The 15,741-nt window shown below is 47.1% G+C and overlaps 1 protein-coding gene across 1 annotated transcript; it reads right to left on the reverse strand.

The window, feature by feature from the left end:
- Positions 1-1,594: 1,594 nt before the first annotated feature.
- LOC104668330 (presequence protease, mitochondrial-like) lies at positions 1,595-6,826 on the reverse strand. Its single transcript, XM_030926386.1, has 4 exons — positions 6,738-6,826; positions 4,019-4,144; positions 2,223-2,366; positions 1,595-1,641 (listed from the first exon to the last, which is right to left on the reverse strand). Exons 1-4 carry the CDS (start codon positions 6,824-6,826, stop codon positions 1,608-1,610), a joined length of 393 nt encoding a protein of 130 aa, XP_030782246.1. The 3' UTR covers positions 1,595-1,607.
- Positions 6,827-15,741: the final 8,915 nt, after the last annotated feature.

Raw genomic sequence — 15,741 nt, forward strand, 5'->3', positions numbered from 1 at the left:
CTTTATGAAAGTATTATTGACATTAATACCTAACCAGCAAGCACCTGTCACCGCCCATGTGCCCCACCAGCTCCAGTGCATGCTGTCTGTGGACTGTGTCGCATGCTTTCAGATGTGTGTATTAAATGTTTGCCTACAACTGCAACAGTCCTCCGTTTTAGTTTTTTAAGTAGGAGATTAAAACCTCAATCTATGGGTGGCTACTAATGGTTTTCTCAGCACTTTTGTGGGCAAAGATTATAAAAATATTTTTAGTAGGGATCACTGAACTATGCACAACTCATAAAAGGAGAAAAAAGCCAGTTGTTTACACAGGCCAAAGGGAACGTCGTGTTTATTGCCATGTGTCGGTTTCCATCCACAGCAGCAGGCCAGGACCCTGGGCCTTGACCCCAGGCTCCTGCTCTCCTTAGAAAGTAAAAGAGAACACATGAATCTTATCTACTAGGCCTCTTGATTGCAATCCTAGCTGCATGTGAAAACCACCAAGGTAGGGGTTCGAAAAATCTGATAGCCAGTTTCTCATCCAGTCCAAGCTACGGTCCTCACTGGGACCTAATTTGGAATTCTCTGATGACTCTTGCCAGAATAGACATGGGTGCTGGGGTGACAGCCCTGCCACCCTCGCGGGCCCCCCTCTTGTCGGGACAGCATTTCTGCCTCTTAGCTCTAGTCTGCAAGAGACCACACTGTGCCTCAGAAGCGGGGGTGGAGAGTATTGGGGGAGGGGAGACCCCAAAAACAAGCTGTTTGGGAAATCAGAGTCCAACGGCCAAGAAGAGCTGGCGTGGAGGCTTTCCTTTCTGGCTCTGTAAAGACAAAGTGAGCGCTTACTCACCCCAGCCCACCTGCTTCTCAGGACTGCTTCCATCCAGCCGCCCCGTTGAACTTCTGTCTGTTAGGAGGACGCTCCCACAGGGCCTCGGTGTGATAGAGTTTCATAAATCAGCACAGGCAGACATGGGACACCTTTGTGTACCTTTTCATTTTACTTCTTTTAGTAAAGGCCCTAAATGCTACTTAAAATAATGACTCAAGCAGAGGTTAAGTCAGAGTTGCTCTTTATTTTTAGATTCTTAAATAATATTCTAGAACTAATGAGGTAAAACAAGCCTTTCTGTCAGTAGAAAGTGAAAATTCTATGTGGTGCATCTTTGGCATTTCGTGCATGACTATTTAAATGAACGTCTTCCTGGTCACTCAAGATTGACTTGCCAGTCAGTGGCAACACCTTAAGAATGACACAATATTCTTGGAGACAGTGGTAGCATTTCTGACTTTTCATATTCAGCTCTAGAGGCCTATTGTCTCAGGGGCTTCTGCACAGTTGGAGGCACCAGGGCTGCTCATCTGATGATCCAGGATGGGTCCTTGGCGATTTTGGGGTTCTCGGGTCCGAGTATGGCCAGGCCATGTGTGCTCTTCCCAGTGCCAAGATACCTGAGAGGAAGGCAGGCGAGGTCACCCAGGACTGGCTTCTGCGTCAGTGCCATTAAGGCCTCCAATCCCAGACGCTGTCTCCCCCGCTCCCCACTCACCTATCGCTCACGGCCAGGAGTTTGTCGTGGCTGATGGTGAAGAGCTGCTCCCTGTGGGTCTGCTTCATCTCATCTGAGAGGCCATACAAGAAGTGGTCCGTTCCTAAAAGACAAACCACAGGCATGCTGGGGCTGCCACCCAGGAGCTCGCACAGTGGGCTGTGCACTCGTGTCCTGGAGGGGACAGGCGCATCTCACTGTTATTTCACGTACGTATTTCAACCACAGGGACGTGTCTAACAGCCCAGAGATCACACCCTGACCTCCAGCTCCCACGAGCCACGCTGACTCCTACCAAAGCCTGCTTCTGCAGTGTGGACGCTGTCAGGGCCGTGTGAGGCTGATAATGCTGTGAGCAAAAGTGGCTCTACAGAGTAACGTGGCCAGGCTAGGGCCATGCCCACATCGTCCTTCTACCCTAATGAGCCCAGACACTGCCGTGGGTTGGCCCCACTGGGCCTCAGGTCAGTAAAACTGAAATGACAGGATACACTCTTCTCGCCTGGATGTCGGGAAGCGTATTTCTAAGGCCAGTGTTTAGGGTGTCAGACGTGGAAATCGTATCACAGGCAAGGATGGAGGCGCCAGAAGCTGGTGCTCCTGCCTGTGCATGAGGGGAACTGGGAAAACAGCAATGTCATCTGAGGCTATGGACTGAGATTCTCACTGTTATACTCACATTACCTTTGTCTGAAGGAGCGACAGGAGCATCTACGGTTGAGAAGACAAAGTTTGGCTTTGTCGTTGTCTTGCTGCGTGAATTTTCCAGACTTTGCCCAGTAAACAGCCTTCCCACAAGATTGCAGCGTCTCTATTGTATTTGGGTCCCTAGGAAACCCAGAGAAATAAACAGGCAAGCGTTTTACCAATGGACAAGTTTATGACAAACCTGTGACTTAACAGTTCAACATCTTCTATGGGTTAACAGCTCTATTTTACACCTGATCTAGTCCAAACAGCCCACTGACAAATTGCTCAATTACTCTCAGTGGAAATTTAAGTCCCATCACATAAGACTTTCAACACGTTCTCCCTCTTAGACAAGGTCTGTCTGCATAATGTCCTCCCCAGATTATTTAAATACAGCTCTCTGTGACCTCATCAGGAGAGGAAAGATGTGGAGGGTGGAGACAGGTCAAGATGACAGGGAAATTACAGAAGACTCGTGGAAAAATTAAGCAAACAAAGGTTTTCCTTTAATCTCCCTTAAGGACACACCCAGGGTAGTACAGGAATCTGCCTGAGGGGCCGATCCAGACTTCCCTTTGTGTAAATGGAAAGAGCCCAGCCCTCCCTTCACACTGACTCAGAGCTGCAAAGGGGCTGTGAGCTGCTTCGCCATCCTTGTCTAGAAGAGTGGCTTCCAGCACAGCAAGGGGGGAGAACTCAGCAGGGTGGCAACGGCTACCGACTTCTCTACCTACATGCCTGCCTGCCTGCCTACCTACCTACCTACCTACCTACCTACCTAATGAATGTCTGCATCCATGAGACAGGGTCTCACTCTGTCGCCCAGGTTGGCGTGTGGTGGTGCAATCTGCTCACTGCAGCTTCAACCTCCCTAGGTTCAAGGGATCCTCCCGCCTTAGCCTGCTATAGCTAGGACCACAGGCACTTGACACCACGCCTGGCCAGCTCCTTCTTAAAAAGTGTCAGAATACAGGTTCTCTTGGTCAGCAAAGCCATAGACAATCAAGAATTCATTGTTTTAGAGTAACGGTGTTATGTTTATGAAAGCTAACAGAACTGCATGCACATCAGGCACCTCTGACTGAAATGAGCTAAGAATGCTCTCAGGCTGTATCTCAGCCCCTCACCTGGGGCCTATGTTCCAGGTCCCCCAGAGCAGGGTTGCAACCTCAGACAGCCACTATGGATACTGTGTTTTTTTCCTATGCCTATGAAAAAGTATAGATTAGGTGCAGCAAGATATTAACAAAATACAACAATTACACTAATAAAAGTTACACTAAGTAAAACAAGCATTCTGTGAACAGAAGCTCTTGGATACCCATAGTGTATCTGATGACCTAGACGGCTACTGAGTGACCAACAGGCAGGTACCGTAGACAGCGTCAGCTTTCATCCCACTGCTTAGAAGAATGGTATGCAATTTAAAACTTTGGAAGTGTTTATGTCTGGAATTCTCCATTTAATATTTTCAGACCGAGGGTGACTGTGGGTAATAAACCGTGGAAAGCAAAACCATGGATGGAGGCACTACCGTGTTCTGCCAAAATATGCTGGCTTAAGCCAGGGTTTACTGAAGGCAGAATGCTTCCCGTTTAGGCTGCTGGCCCCAATCCTTGCACCAGAAAGGACATTGCTGGCTGTGGCTAAGTGCTCGAGAAGTGAAAAGCAGCACACAGAACAACTTTTGTCTAAAGTTCACTGCAGTAGAAGAAAACGACACTGATAATCATGAGTAGAAGACTAAAACACCGTGTGCGTCTCAATGTGTGAACTAGAGCAAAGCTCACCTGTAAGAGTAAAGGGTGAAAACCCCACTGCGGCTGAGTTTTGCGCCTCCACCATAAGCGCCACCTTTTTCTCGAATTTCTGTATGCAGGAATTTAGCAGTCATCAAACGTGCAAGGATTTTAAGACTGAAATGAATGATTTTAAAATGCAAGTTAAAAACACCATGGCTGATAAAAAAGCATAGACAATGAAGTAATTATTGGATAAAGTGAAAATGAAAATAAAATCAAGTTGTACAATAATGCCACATAAATTATGGTCCCATTTCTTTGGTCTTGTTTTTTAAGAGATGGGGTCCTTCTCTGTCGCCAGGCTGGAGTGCATAAGTGCAATCACAGCTCACTGCAGCCTTGAACTCCTGGGCTCAAGGGATCCTCCCACCACAGTCTCCCGAGTAGCTGGGCCTACAGGTGCGTGCCACCACGCCTGAATATTTTTGCTGTTTTTGTAGAGGCAGGGTCTAGTTTTGTTGCCCATGCTGGTCTTAAACACCTGGCTTCAAGTGATCCTCCTGCCTTCAAAGTGCTGGGCTTACAGGCATGAGATTTTCTTTTTAATTAACAAAAACTAAAAAGCACAAGGAAGCACACTTTTCAAGCAGTTGGCTTGGATTACAGGGTTGAAGCAGTGGTCGTGGGGAGGGAATCTAACACTTCCAGCACCACACTCTTAACTTGTTCCAATGCATATGTGGCGTTTTTAAAATCTGGTGAAGTAGAAAGAGGTTATTTCTATTGTAAAGGCAAGTGTGCAAATGAACATTTATTTAAATGTCTCACATCAGAATATGGAAAAAAAGGAAACTGAAGTCAAACTCTTTGAGTTTTATAGGAATCCCTTAAGAAAACACACACTCTCTGATAAAGCACATTTCCAGGAACAGGGCTGATTTCATCTGCCTTCCACTGCGAACGGTGACATCACATTCTAGATGATTCTAGGACACATCCACCTCCGACAGAAGGCAGGGCAGACAGTGATGGTAGCATCTGCAGCAAAGACACAGGCTCCTTAAAGACGCCCATGGCGAGATCAGCCCCAGGTCACCACTTCCACAGATGTGCCATTTCCTAAAGCAGATGAAGGGAGTCAAATAGGCCAGGTGGGAAATCAAGGAAGGAGTGGGCGTGTTCCCAGGGACTGTGCTGGGAGAAGTCACGACCATCTCGTGTGGGCTCTCCAGGAGAAACCCAGCGCCACTCGGGTGGCTGGGGCGCCGTCAGTTGGGACCAGCGAGGTTGGAGCCAGACCCTGGGGGACGGAGCCTCTACAAGCACCAGCAGGGATGGCGTTCCGTCGATCCATGCATCCTCCTTCTTGAGAAATTTCTATTACTTTTATATTAAAAACAGATGCTCACTGTTGAAAGATTATAAAATACAAAAAACAAGAAATAAAAGATTAGAATCCCCCTGGCCCAGGGGGAACTTCCACATTTTTAGTGTTTTCTGTCTGCATTTTCCTATTGGATGGTGGAAACAGACACCACTCTTCTGCTGGCACAGCAGACAGATCTGTTTATCTTCTACAAATATGGAAATAAATGAACAAAAGAGCTGACCACATACCTCTTTTCTACAGGGGAGCTCTTTCTGGGGCCCCACTGTAGCCCCACATTTCCTCACGCCTGGCTACACACCTCCCCATCTGTGGTCCTACTATGACACACGTGCACCCTGGAGGCCCGGCACATTCTCCTATCAGGATAGACTGCACAGGCCTAAGCCTGCCTTCCTCTCTCTACTACTAGGGTGGCTGGGGCGCCGTCAGTTGGGACCAGTGGAGGTTGGGGCCAGACCCTGGGGATCTCCTCCTTGGTTTAGTCCCTCATGGGGGTAGCTGCCTGGGACAAGGATACAGGAAGTGAATTTCCGGGATATAGCATGTTTGCACAGATCTGTGTCATCCACACCCAACTGACAGGTCCCCAAAAGTGCATGTCTGTGAGTCTGTCCTTCTGGTCTGGCCAGTTTCCGCAGATGGGATGAACACAACCGAGGGGCAGCCACACTTCGGAAGAAGGGGCTGGAGGGCTGGACCGTAGGCTGCAAACTCCCTCACCCCACGCCACTTTGGGAATAGGCCTGACCCTCACTCTTGGCTGTGGCTTCGGCCGCTCAACCCAGGGCCTCCTTCCCTGAGCTTCTGACTTGTGTGAGGAGACAGGGGAGGCAAACTCCTCAGAGGGACTGTGAGGCGGCCCCCAGCCCTGCCATCTGCAGGGCTCTGCAGGACCACCTGATTTCTCCCCACCACCCTGTCTCTCTGTGGCTCCGGGTCAGGCACCCCCCCACCCACCCACCCACAGTCTGGCTCATGAGGTTCTCCTCTAGCCCCCATGGCTGCTTGGGTCACCTCCCACTCTCCCTTGTGGCTTCGTGTCTTGGTCTGCCTTTGCTATCGTTCCATGCATCTGTCCTCACGAAGGCTTAATCTACCATGTTTATCAGAGGTCTCAGCCTAAATTCATTCAATTTTCACCTAGAGATGAGATGAGTACATGGGGCATTTTGAAAGCAGTCTGTGGTTAGGGCCTTTGTTCATAAAGACTCTGCTGTTTAAAGAGGGCCACTCATAGACTCATGCAGCCCCAGGTCCAACACTTGGAGTCAGTACAGACTTTTCCTGTGCTAAAACATGCCCTGTGAACTCGAACAGTCTTGACAAGCTGCTTCCGTAAGGCTCAGGCCTGAGAGGTCCCGACCTCCACCCTCCTACCTGGCATGATCTGGGTCCGTGTAGGGGACAGTTCGGATGCATTCGCCCACATAATTCACCGGGAAGGGTACCAGGAAGTGAGTCTTCATCTGCTATGGCTTGAAGGTGGGTTCCTGAGGGATAAGGTGCAGTCAAAGGCGGCTGTCCTATTTTTATTTTGGCCTTTTCTTAGTGTGTGTTTTCTGTAACTACTGCTGTGTAGAACTTCTATATGAGTTTTAGGTAGTGAATCTTGCCCACCCAGAGGTCCCCCACCCCAGAGAGCCTCCACTTCGGCCCCCCAGGCTGGTCCTGCCTGTGCTCTGCTTGGTGTGAATGTTGAGTGTGATCAATCCACACGGCTGCTTGACCCTGCGTCTCCTTCCTTCTTGTTGCTGAGGCCAGTTCTGTTCTCTCTTTCTCCACCTGAACTGCACTTGAAGCCAAGATGAAGGATAAGATGTGGTTGCTAAGAAGGACCCTCCTGCAGCGAATTCTCTGTGAGGAGGCTGCACTGGCCCAGCCTGTCATTTCCTTCTCTAAGCTCATTCCAGAGGTCGGCAAGGGGCAGCCTGTCCCTGCCTGCTCTTGTAGCCGGTGAATCAAGAATGGATTTTACATTTCCAAATGGTTAAACAAATAAAAAACTAACACTTCATGACACTGAGAAGTTTCCATGTCCATAAGTAAAGTTTTTTTGGGGTGCAGTCATGCCCGTCTCTTCACAGGCCACCTGCAGAAGGCTGCTGTCGTGCAGCCACTGCAGAGTTGCATCCTTGAGGCAAAGATCAGTTGGCAAAGCTGAAAATACTGATTCCTGGCTCCTTAGGGAAACAGTTTCCAGTCCCTGGTTTAAGGGCTCTGTGGCAGGACCCCAGGATCTTGATCAGATTGCTCCTCATTCAGGGCCTGCTGTGGCCCTGAGTCATTCTCTCTTCTAGGTTTTAGGATTTATATCACAGGCAGGATGTACACTCCTTGTTATATCGGATGGAATCTCATCCTCTTTCAACTTGTATCTTTAGAACAATATCCCATGGGGGCTGTCCATCCCTTCAATATTGGTACTAATACCATCTTCTCGTTTCCTGGATATAAGAAACAATATCACAGGAGGGGTGTACACCCCTTGCAATGTTGATGGTAATATCACCTCTCCCCCGTGGTTATTAATGACAAATATTAAGGTCTGCAAAGTCTGCGTGCTATGGTGCCTCTCATAGGGGCGTTGAGCTCTGTCATGCTAGATTTCAGGGTGTCTGCCTCATGGTCATCTGACTCACCAACAGAGACCCTGTGGCCAGATTCAAACTAGCAGGAACAGTTGGTCTTTGGCAACAGGGATACCTTAGAGCTGAGCTGCCACTCACCCTGAGATGGTCCCATGACACCCACTGTCTGGGTCAAAATTGGGGCAGGGCTGGTGTCCTGAACTGCCGTTCAATGTGGATCATAATAGCCAGGGGGGAAGAGGGGGTTGCTATTACACCGCATATCGTGGGGGGTGCCTCAACCCTCTGCGATGTGGATCGTAAGAGCCAATTACTCCTCCCTGCAATGTGTGTCCATTATTAGCAGTCTCTTTTGTTCAGGATATTAGGAACAATTTCACAGGGTGTATGTACACAGCCTGCGACAGGAGAACGAACACCATCCTCTGCACCTCCGGATATGAGCAACCATATCACACAATGGGTGTACACTTTTTGGGAGATTTGGGGTAATGTCGTCCTGTGTTTCCCTGAATATTCCGAGAAATATCACAGGGCAGCTGTGCACCCACTGCTGTCTTGGCAGGAACATCATACTTTACCTACTGGAAATTAGGAGCAGTATGACAGACTGGGTGTCAAGCCACTGTCATATTGGAAGTAATATCATGCTCTCCCCGACAAGTTATGAGGAACAATATCACGGAGGGGTGTGTACCTTCTCTGGTAGTGGGAGTAGATATCATCATCTCTTCCTTTAGATGACAGGAACAATATCACAGGTTGGGTGTACACCCCGTGTGTTTTTGGAAGCAATATCATTCTCTCTTCTTCTAGATTTTACGATTCATATCACAGGCAGGGTGTACACCCCTTGTTATATTGGATGGAATCTCATCCTCTTTCAACCTGTATCTTTAGAACAATATCCCATGGGGCTGTCCATCCCTTCAAAATTGGTACTGAGACCATCTTCTCCTTTCCTGGATATAAGAAACAATATCACAGGAGGGGTGTACACCCCTTGCAATGTTGGTAGTAATATCACCTCTCCCCTGTGGTTATTAAGGACAAAATCCCAGGGTGGCTGTACGGTTCCTAGTTTGTTGGGAGTAATATCATCCATTCACCCCCTGGATAAGAGGAACCATATCATGGAAGAGGTGTCCACCCCCTTCGATATTGTCAGCCATGTCATCTTCTTCCCGCCTGGATATTAGGAATGATACCCCGGGGTTTGTGGCGGTGTACACCCACTGCGATATCAAAAGTGAAATCAGCCTCTTTCCCGCTGGATATTAGGAACTATATCACAGGTGTGTGTGCACCTTCTGGGATATTGAGAGTACTATCAGCCTCCACCCCGCTGCATATTAGGAACAATATACAGGGGGCAGGGTAGTAACACCCCCTGGGATATTGAGAACAATATACTTCTCTTTCCCCTGTACATTAGGAACTACATCACAGGGGTCTGTACACCTTCAGCGATATTGGGATTCATGTTATCCTCTCCCCCACTGAATGTCAAAAACAATATCACAGAAGGGTGTACATCCCCTGCGATATGGCCAGTAATATCATCGTCTCTACCTTTGGATACTAGGAACAACATCACAGAGGGTGTGAACACTGCCCCTGCAATATTGGGCATGTTATCCTTTCTTTCCCTGGATATTAGAAACGATATCCCTGGTGGAGGGAGGTGGAGTACATTAAGAACAACATGACTGGGTGGGTGTACTCCCCCTCCGATATTGGGAATAGTATCCTCTCTTCCCTAGCATATTAAGAACAATATCACAGGAGGGATGTACACCCACAGTCCCTGCGTTATTGGGAGCAATAGCGTCTTCTCCCCCTCTCGATATAAGGAACAATATCCCAGAGTGGGTGTACATCCCCTGCGATATTGGGCATAGTGTCATCGTCTCTCCAACTGGATATTGGGCATAGTGTCACAGGGGGATGTACGTCTTCTTCGATATTGGGAGCAATATCATCCTCTCCCCTCAGGATTATAGGCAAAATATCGAAGGGGTTTTACAACTCGAGCTGTATGGGCAGTAATATCATCCTCTCCCCACCCAGATGTTAGGAACTATATCACAGGTGGCTGTACACTTCTTGCGATATTGGGAGTCATATCATCCTCTCCCATCGTGGATATTAAGAACAATATTACAAAGTACGGGTACACCCTGTACGATATTGAGAGAAATATCCTCTCCCCTTCAGGATATTAGGAACAATATCACAGGAGGTGTGTACAACCCCTGCGATATTGGGAGTAATACCTCTCCCCCTGAATACAAGAAACAATTTAACAGGAGGATGTACCCCCCCTGTGATATTAGGAGTCATATCATTTTCTCTCCTTCTGGATATTTGGAACAATATCACAGTGGGTATGTACACCCCCTGCGATATTGCCCCGGGCCCAGGGCGTGGCAGCAGCTGGGGTTCGGATCGCGGGGGCTGGCTCACCCCCCCCCCGGCGATGGGGCCTCTAGCCGCCGGGAGGCCAGGCGGGGCAGCTGCTGGGGGCCGTATGGCTGGGGGTGGCTCCCTCCCAGGCGATGGGGCTCCCAATAGCCGGTGGGGAGAGAGATGGGCTATTACTCCCCTCATTGTGGGGAGTGTCTCACAGATATCACAGTTTGTTTTCACCTTCTCCCATATGGGGATTAATACCATCTCCTCCCCTTCCGGATATCAAGAAGAGTATCACACGTTGTTGTACATTGTCTGCCATCCTGGGGAGTAAATCCCAACTCTCGGCCTTGGAATATTAAGACGAGTGTCACAGGGTGGGTGTACACCCTCTGCCATAGTGAGAGTAACATCACCCTCTCCCCTCCATAGATATAGGAACAATGTCCCAGGCTGGGTGTATGCTCCTGCTGTATCGAATGTAATATCACCCTCTCCCTTTCAGGATATTCCTAACAATATCACAGGGCGGGTGAACACAGCCTGCGAATTATTATCATCCTCTCCTCCTCCGGATACTAGGAACAATATCACAGAAGAGATGTACCTCCCTGCGATATTGGGAGTAAAACAGCGTAGGCTTTTCTGGGAATATTAGGTGCAATATACCAGGTGGCTGTCATTCGTTGCTATGTTGACAGTCATGTCATACTCTACCCCGCTGGATATAGGATCAGCGTCACGGGGTGAGTGTACACCTACTGCGATATTAAAACTAAAATCATGCTCTCCGTCCGGATATTAGGAACTACATCACAGGCAGGTGTACACTCCCTGTGGTATTAGGAGTAATAATATGACCATTAAACATCCATGATCGATTTTATGATTATCAATTTTACTAATAATTAATAGGATCCCATTATTAATTATGGATAATGATTTTAAATACATGATTATGCACTTAAAATTAATTATTAGTATTAATGTCATTTAATATTGTTAGTCCCTAATACTGTTATTTTATTGCCAGCATCACATTGTATTGATTTAAGTAACATTAATTGCTGATATCATTATTTTATTATTAATAGTGATATTACTATTAATTATTAGTACAAATCGTCAACCTCTTAAACCACTATGAATTTTTACTATCTCTCTTGTGGTCACTAATATTGATTATTACTATTAATTTTATTATATTTATTAATATTATTAATTAATAGGCTTCTTCCTGATATCTACCACGGAGAGGATGATACTAATTTAAACACCACAAAAGGTGTGCACGCTCCCAGTGATATTGTTTCGCTTTCCTTGTGGGAGAGCAGGATATGACACCCAATATCGCAGGGAGTAGAAACACTCCTGGGAAACTGTTCTTAACATTCACGGAGGAAGAGGACGAGATGACTCCCAATACACACGGGTGTACACCCTCTGAGGGTGTACACACTGGGGACTTACACCCATCTGTGAAAGAGTTCATAATTACCAAAGGGGGAGATGATATCACTCACAATATCAGAAACAGGCTGTGAGTCCACCGTGGCCCCCAGCCACCGGGGGGCGTGGCGTGGCGGCTGCTGGGGGCCGGATCGGGGGGGGTGGCGTGCCTCAATCCCCGGTGACAGGGCTCCCAATAGCCGTGGGGAGAGGTATTGACTATTAGTCCCCACATCACAGGGAGTGCCCCACAGATATCACCGAGTTGGTGTTCACCTGCTGCCATTTGAGGAGTAATACCATGGTCTCCTCTTCCGGATATCAGGAAGCGTATATCCTGGGGTTGTACAGTGTCTGCGATACTGGGAGTATTATCAATCTCCTGGCCTTGTAATATTAAGAAGAACGTCACAGTGTGGATGTACAACCTCTGCCATATTGGGAGTAATATTAGCCTCTGCCGTCCATGGATATTAGGAACAATATCCCAGGCTGGGTGTTCGCCTCCTGCTGTACGCAGTGTTATATCACCTTCTCCCTTCTAGTATATTAATAACACTATTACGGGGCGGGTGAACACAACCTGCGAATTATCATCCTCTTCCCCTCCTGATACTGGGAACAATATCACAGAAGAGCTGTATCCCTCCCGGCGATATTGGGAGCAATAGCCATAGGCTTCTTCCGGGAATATTAGGAGCAATGATTACCGGTGGCTGTCCATTCATTGCTATTTTGGGAGTCGTGTCATACACTACCTCCCTGGTTATTAGGATCAGTGTCACAGGGTCAGTGTACACCTACTGCGATATTAAAACTAAATTCATGCTCTCCGTCCCAGGATATTAGGAACATCACAGGTAGGTGTACACTGCCTGTGGTACTAGGAATAATAACATGGTTATTACACATCAATGATCGATTTTAATAATTATCAGTGGTACTAAAAATAGAATACCATTGTTAATTTTGGAGAATTATTTTAAGTACCTGATTATGCACGCTGAGTATTAATTATTAATATTAATGTCATTGAACAATATTAGTCCCTAATACTAATCATTTTCTTACCAGCATCACTTTGTATTGATTTAAGTAACATTTATTGCAGATATCATTATTTATCAATGGTGATATTAATATAAATTACCATTTCAAATCATTAACACTTTAATCCACTATCAATTTTTACGAAGTTTATTGTGATCATTAATATCGATTATTAGTATTAATATTATTATAGTTATTAAATTAATTAATAGACTTGTTCCTGATATCCACTGGGAGAGGAGGATGATGTTACTTTAAATGTGACAAAAGGTGTACACACACCCAGTTATACTGCTTCAAATTTTGGCGCGAGAGTGCTGTATCTTCCCGGTCAGTAGCCTAGAGACTGACTCTAAGCCATGAGAATTCAGAACCAGGGGAAAATGCCAGTCTGAGGCATCTGCCACACTCCTAGCACACCCCCAAAAGTGCCCAGGTACATTTCACATCCACTGTCCTAACAGGTGTCGAAATAGGGAAGAGCAGTGCAATACAGAAAACAGAGCCTGCTGGACATCAAAAGGCTGGGGAATTCCAGTCCTAGCCCTGCCACCAATCGGTCTGGTCACTTCTCTCTGGTCCTGGTGTGGCCAACAGTTACACGAGAGGGTGAGGTATAAAAACACAGATGTCAGGCAAGCTCCAACATCCAAAATACATAGAAATTAAAAAGCATTAAGGTGATATCAAGGAATGTATGCCATCAACCAGAAAAGTCACTGAACTATTCCTTTTTCCATTCTTAAGAAATCAAAAGTGGAAGCAGGAAATTGAGCAATCAGCCTACCAAGTTGACTGGGGCAACGGAATACACTCACAATTCTGCTCACAACAGCGGGGATGACAGACCAACAGGAGAACTGCAGAGCGTCCCTCTCTCCTCTGTCCACCCATGCCACCAGCACGTGAGTGCGTCCACACGCAGCGCCCAGTCTCCTGTTCCACTGATGCCAGCGTCCACTCACCAGAAGCCTACTAAGTGCCACGTGTGCTATGATGCTCACTCATCTCATCACCATAGACATCCCTGCTGGAGGTGAGTATGTGATAGACAAAAATCACAGAGGCCTAGGAAGGTTGAGACCTGCATTCCCATTGTGGTGAGGGTGTGCTTGAGAGGGCCCCCACGACTGGGACCTCCATGTCGCTCTCCTCAGTAATCACTCCCAGACCAGAGCAGCGAGGGGGAATTTTCTTCCTCTCACTATTTTTAGCCCCTTGGCTGACCCAGCATTCCCCAGAAAGCTATGAAGTCCTGGCAGCTCTGAGGCCACAAAGCCATAAACGCACAGGACACACAGCCCATCTGTCTCTAATGGGTCTTTTACTTGTCATGCTGGTCATTTCTAAGAGCAGATGGCTTAAGAAAGACATGGCAAGTTACCACGAAATGACCCCTCCACTCCTCCCTGGGGGAAGGCTGACTAGCGAGCAGTCAGGCCGGCTTTCTTCCCCCACTCCCTGCATTCTTGTCCCCAAGGAGCCACAGACAATCCCACCAAATATAGGCAGGAGACAGCCGCCTCCTTCCTACAGCTGGAGGGGGGAAGGGTCCTCTCGGGCCTTTCTAACTGCATGAAAACCAAACTGTGAGCTGTACTGACCCGGGCCTCACCCATGTTGCAGGCATGTACAACACAGGTGCCCAGTGGTATCATCAGGCAGAACTACGAATGTGCTTTCCATCGTTTTCATACAATGATTCCAGAACCGCTATCCACACAGCTCCACTTCTCACACATACGACGTGCTTCACGGATTACACAGCATTTTCACCACGCCCCTCATCCGCTCCTCCCAGCAGCCTTGTGTGATCCCTTGAGTATACTTCCTCATACTGAGGTTTGAAACCAAAACTTTCCCAAGAACATCCAGCTAGTGTTAGAACCAGGATATGAGGGCTTCTGATTCTAGAACCAGTATTTGTACCACTATTCCACATGGGCCCCTCCAGGGTTTTCTGCCTGATCTTAAAATGCAGACAGTAAATTCATCTCTCTACAGTCCTGGGGTCCCCTATAGACAAGAAGTAAAACTTCTAACAGACAGCTTATACTTATTTGGAAGGCTACCTGGGATATTTCTTTTAAGTTAGTTTGTTCATGTTTTGGAACGATTGTTCCAATGGCAATGCGGGGCATGAAGTGTAGAAAGGATTCCATGATGAGACAGAGAAACAATTCGGTGGCTCTTACAACAGTTCAAATGAGGCATGAGGCACAACCAGAAAAGACAGAGGGAAAATGCATTGGAAAGAAATGCAAAATGAAGTCCACTCAGACCCAGAATGAAAAAAAGGGGATTAAGGATGATGGTGGTTTCTAGTTTGAAAGGCGGATGAACAAGGATGTCATTAACTACTGCAGAGTGGTATCTGGGGCCTGAGTGCACCAGTTTGTTTAACCATTCACCTGCTGAGCAGTCTCCGGGCTGTTTCCAGTTTCTGGCCTTTATAAATAATGCTGCTATGAACAGATACATAAAGGCTTTTGTGTGAACATAAGTCTTCATTTCTCTGGGATAACTGCCCGTGAATGTGAATGCTGCATCCTATGGCAATTGCACGTTTAGTTTTTTAAGAAACTGTCAAGCTGTTTTCCAGAATGGCTGTACCATCTTCCATTCCCACCAGCCAAGTGTGAGTGATCCCGTTTCCCCGCATCCTCACCAGCACTAGTCTTGTTACTACTTTTTATTTTAGGCATTCTGATAGGTGTATAATGACGTGGCTTTAGTGTGCATTTTTTCTGACGGCTCATGATGTTGAACATCTTTTCATGTGCTTGTATGTTATCTGAAATGTCTCTTCAGGTCTTTTATTCATTTTCAAAGTAGATGATTTGGTTTCACTGCTGAATTTTGATCGTTCTTAATATATTATA

Source organism: Rhinopithecus roxellana, unplaced genomic scaffold, assembly GCF_007565055.1.
Source record: "Rhinopithecus roxellana isolate Shanxi Qingling unplaced genomic scaffold, ASM756505v1 contig248, whole genome shotgun sequence".
NCBI classification, from domain to species: Eukaryota; Metazoa; Chordata; class Mammalia; order Primates; family Cercopithecidae; genus Rhinopithecus; species Rhinopithecus roxellana.

What these genes read in the sequence shown, in the direction of transcription:
- LOC104668330 (XM_030926386.1), bottom strand. Translation starts at nt 6,826, where the DNA reads ATGAAGACTCACTTCCTGGTACCCTTCCCGGTGAATTATGTGGGCGAA. An exon ending in ACGGACCCAGATCATGCCAG is followed by an intron (nt 4,145 to 6,737) that starts GTAGGAGGGTGG and finishes CATTCATTTCAG; the next exon opens with TCTTAAAATCCTTGCACGTT. An exon ending in TGTCGCTCCTTCAGACAAAG is followed by an intron (nt 1,642 to 2,222) that starts GTAATGTGAGTA and finishes TTTGTCTTTTAG; the next exon opens with GAACGGACCACTTCTTGTAT.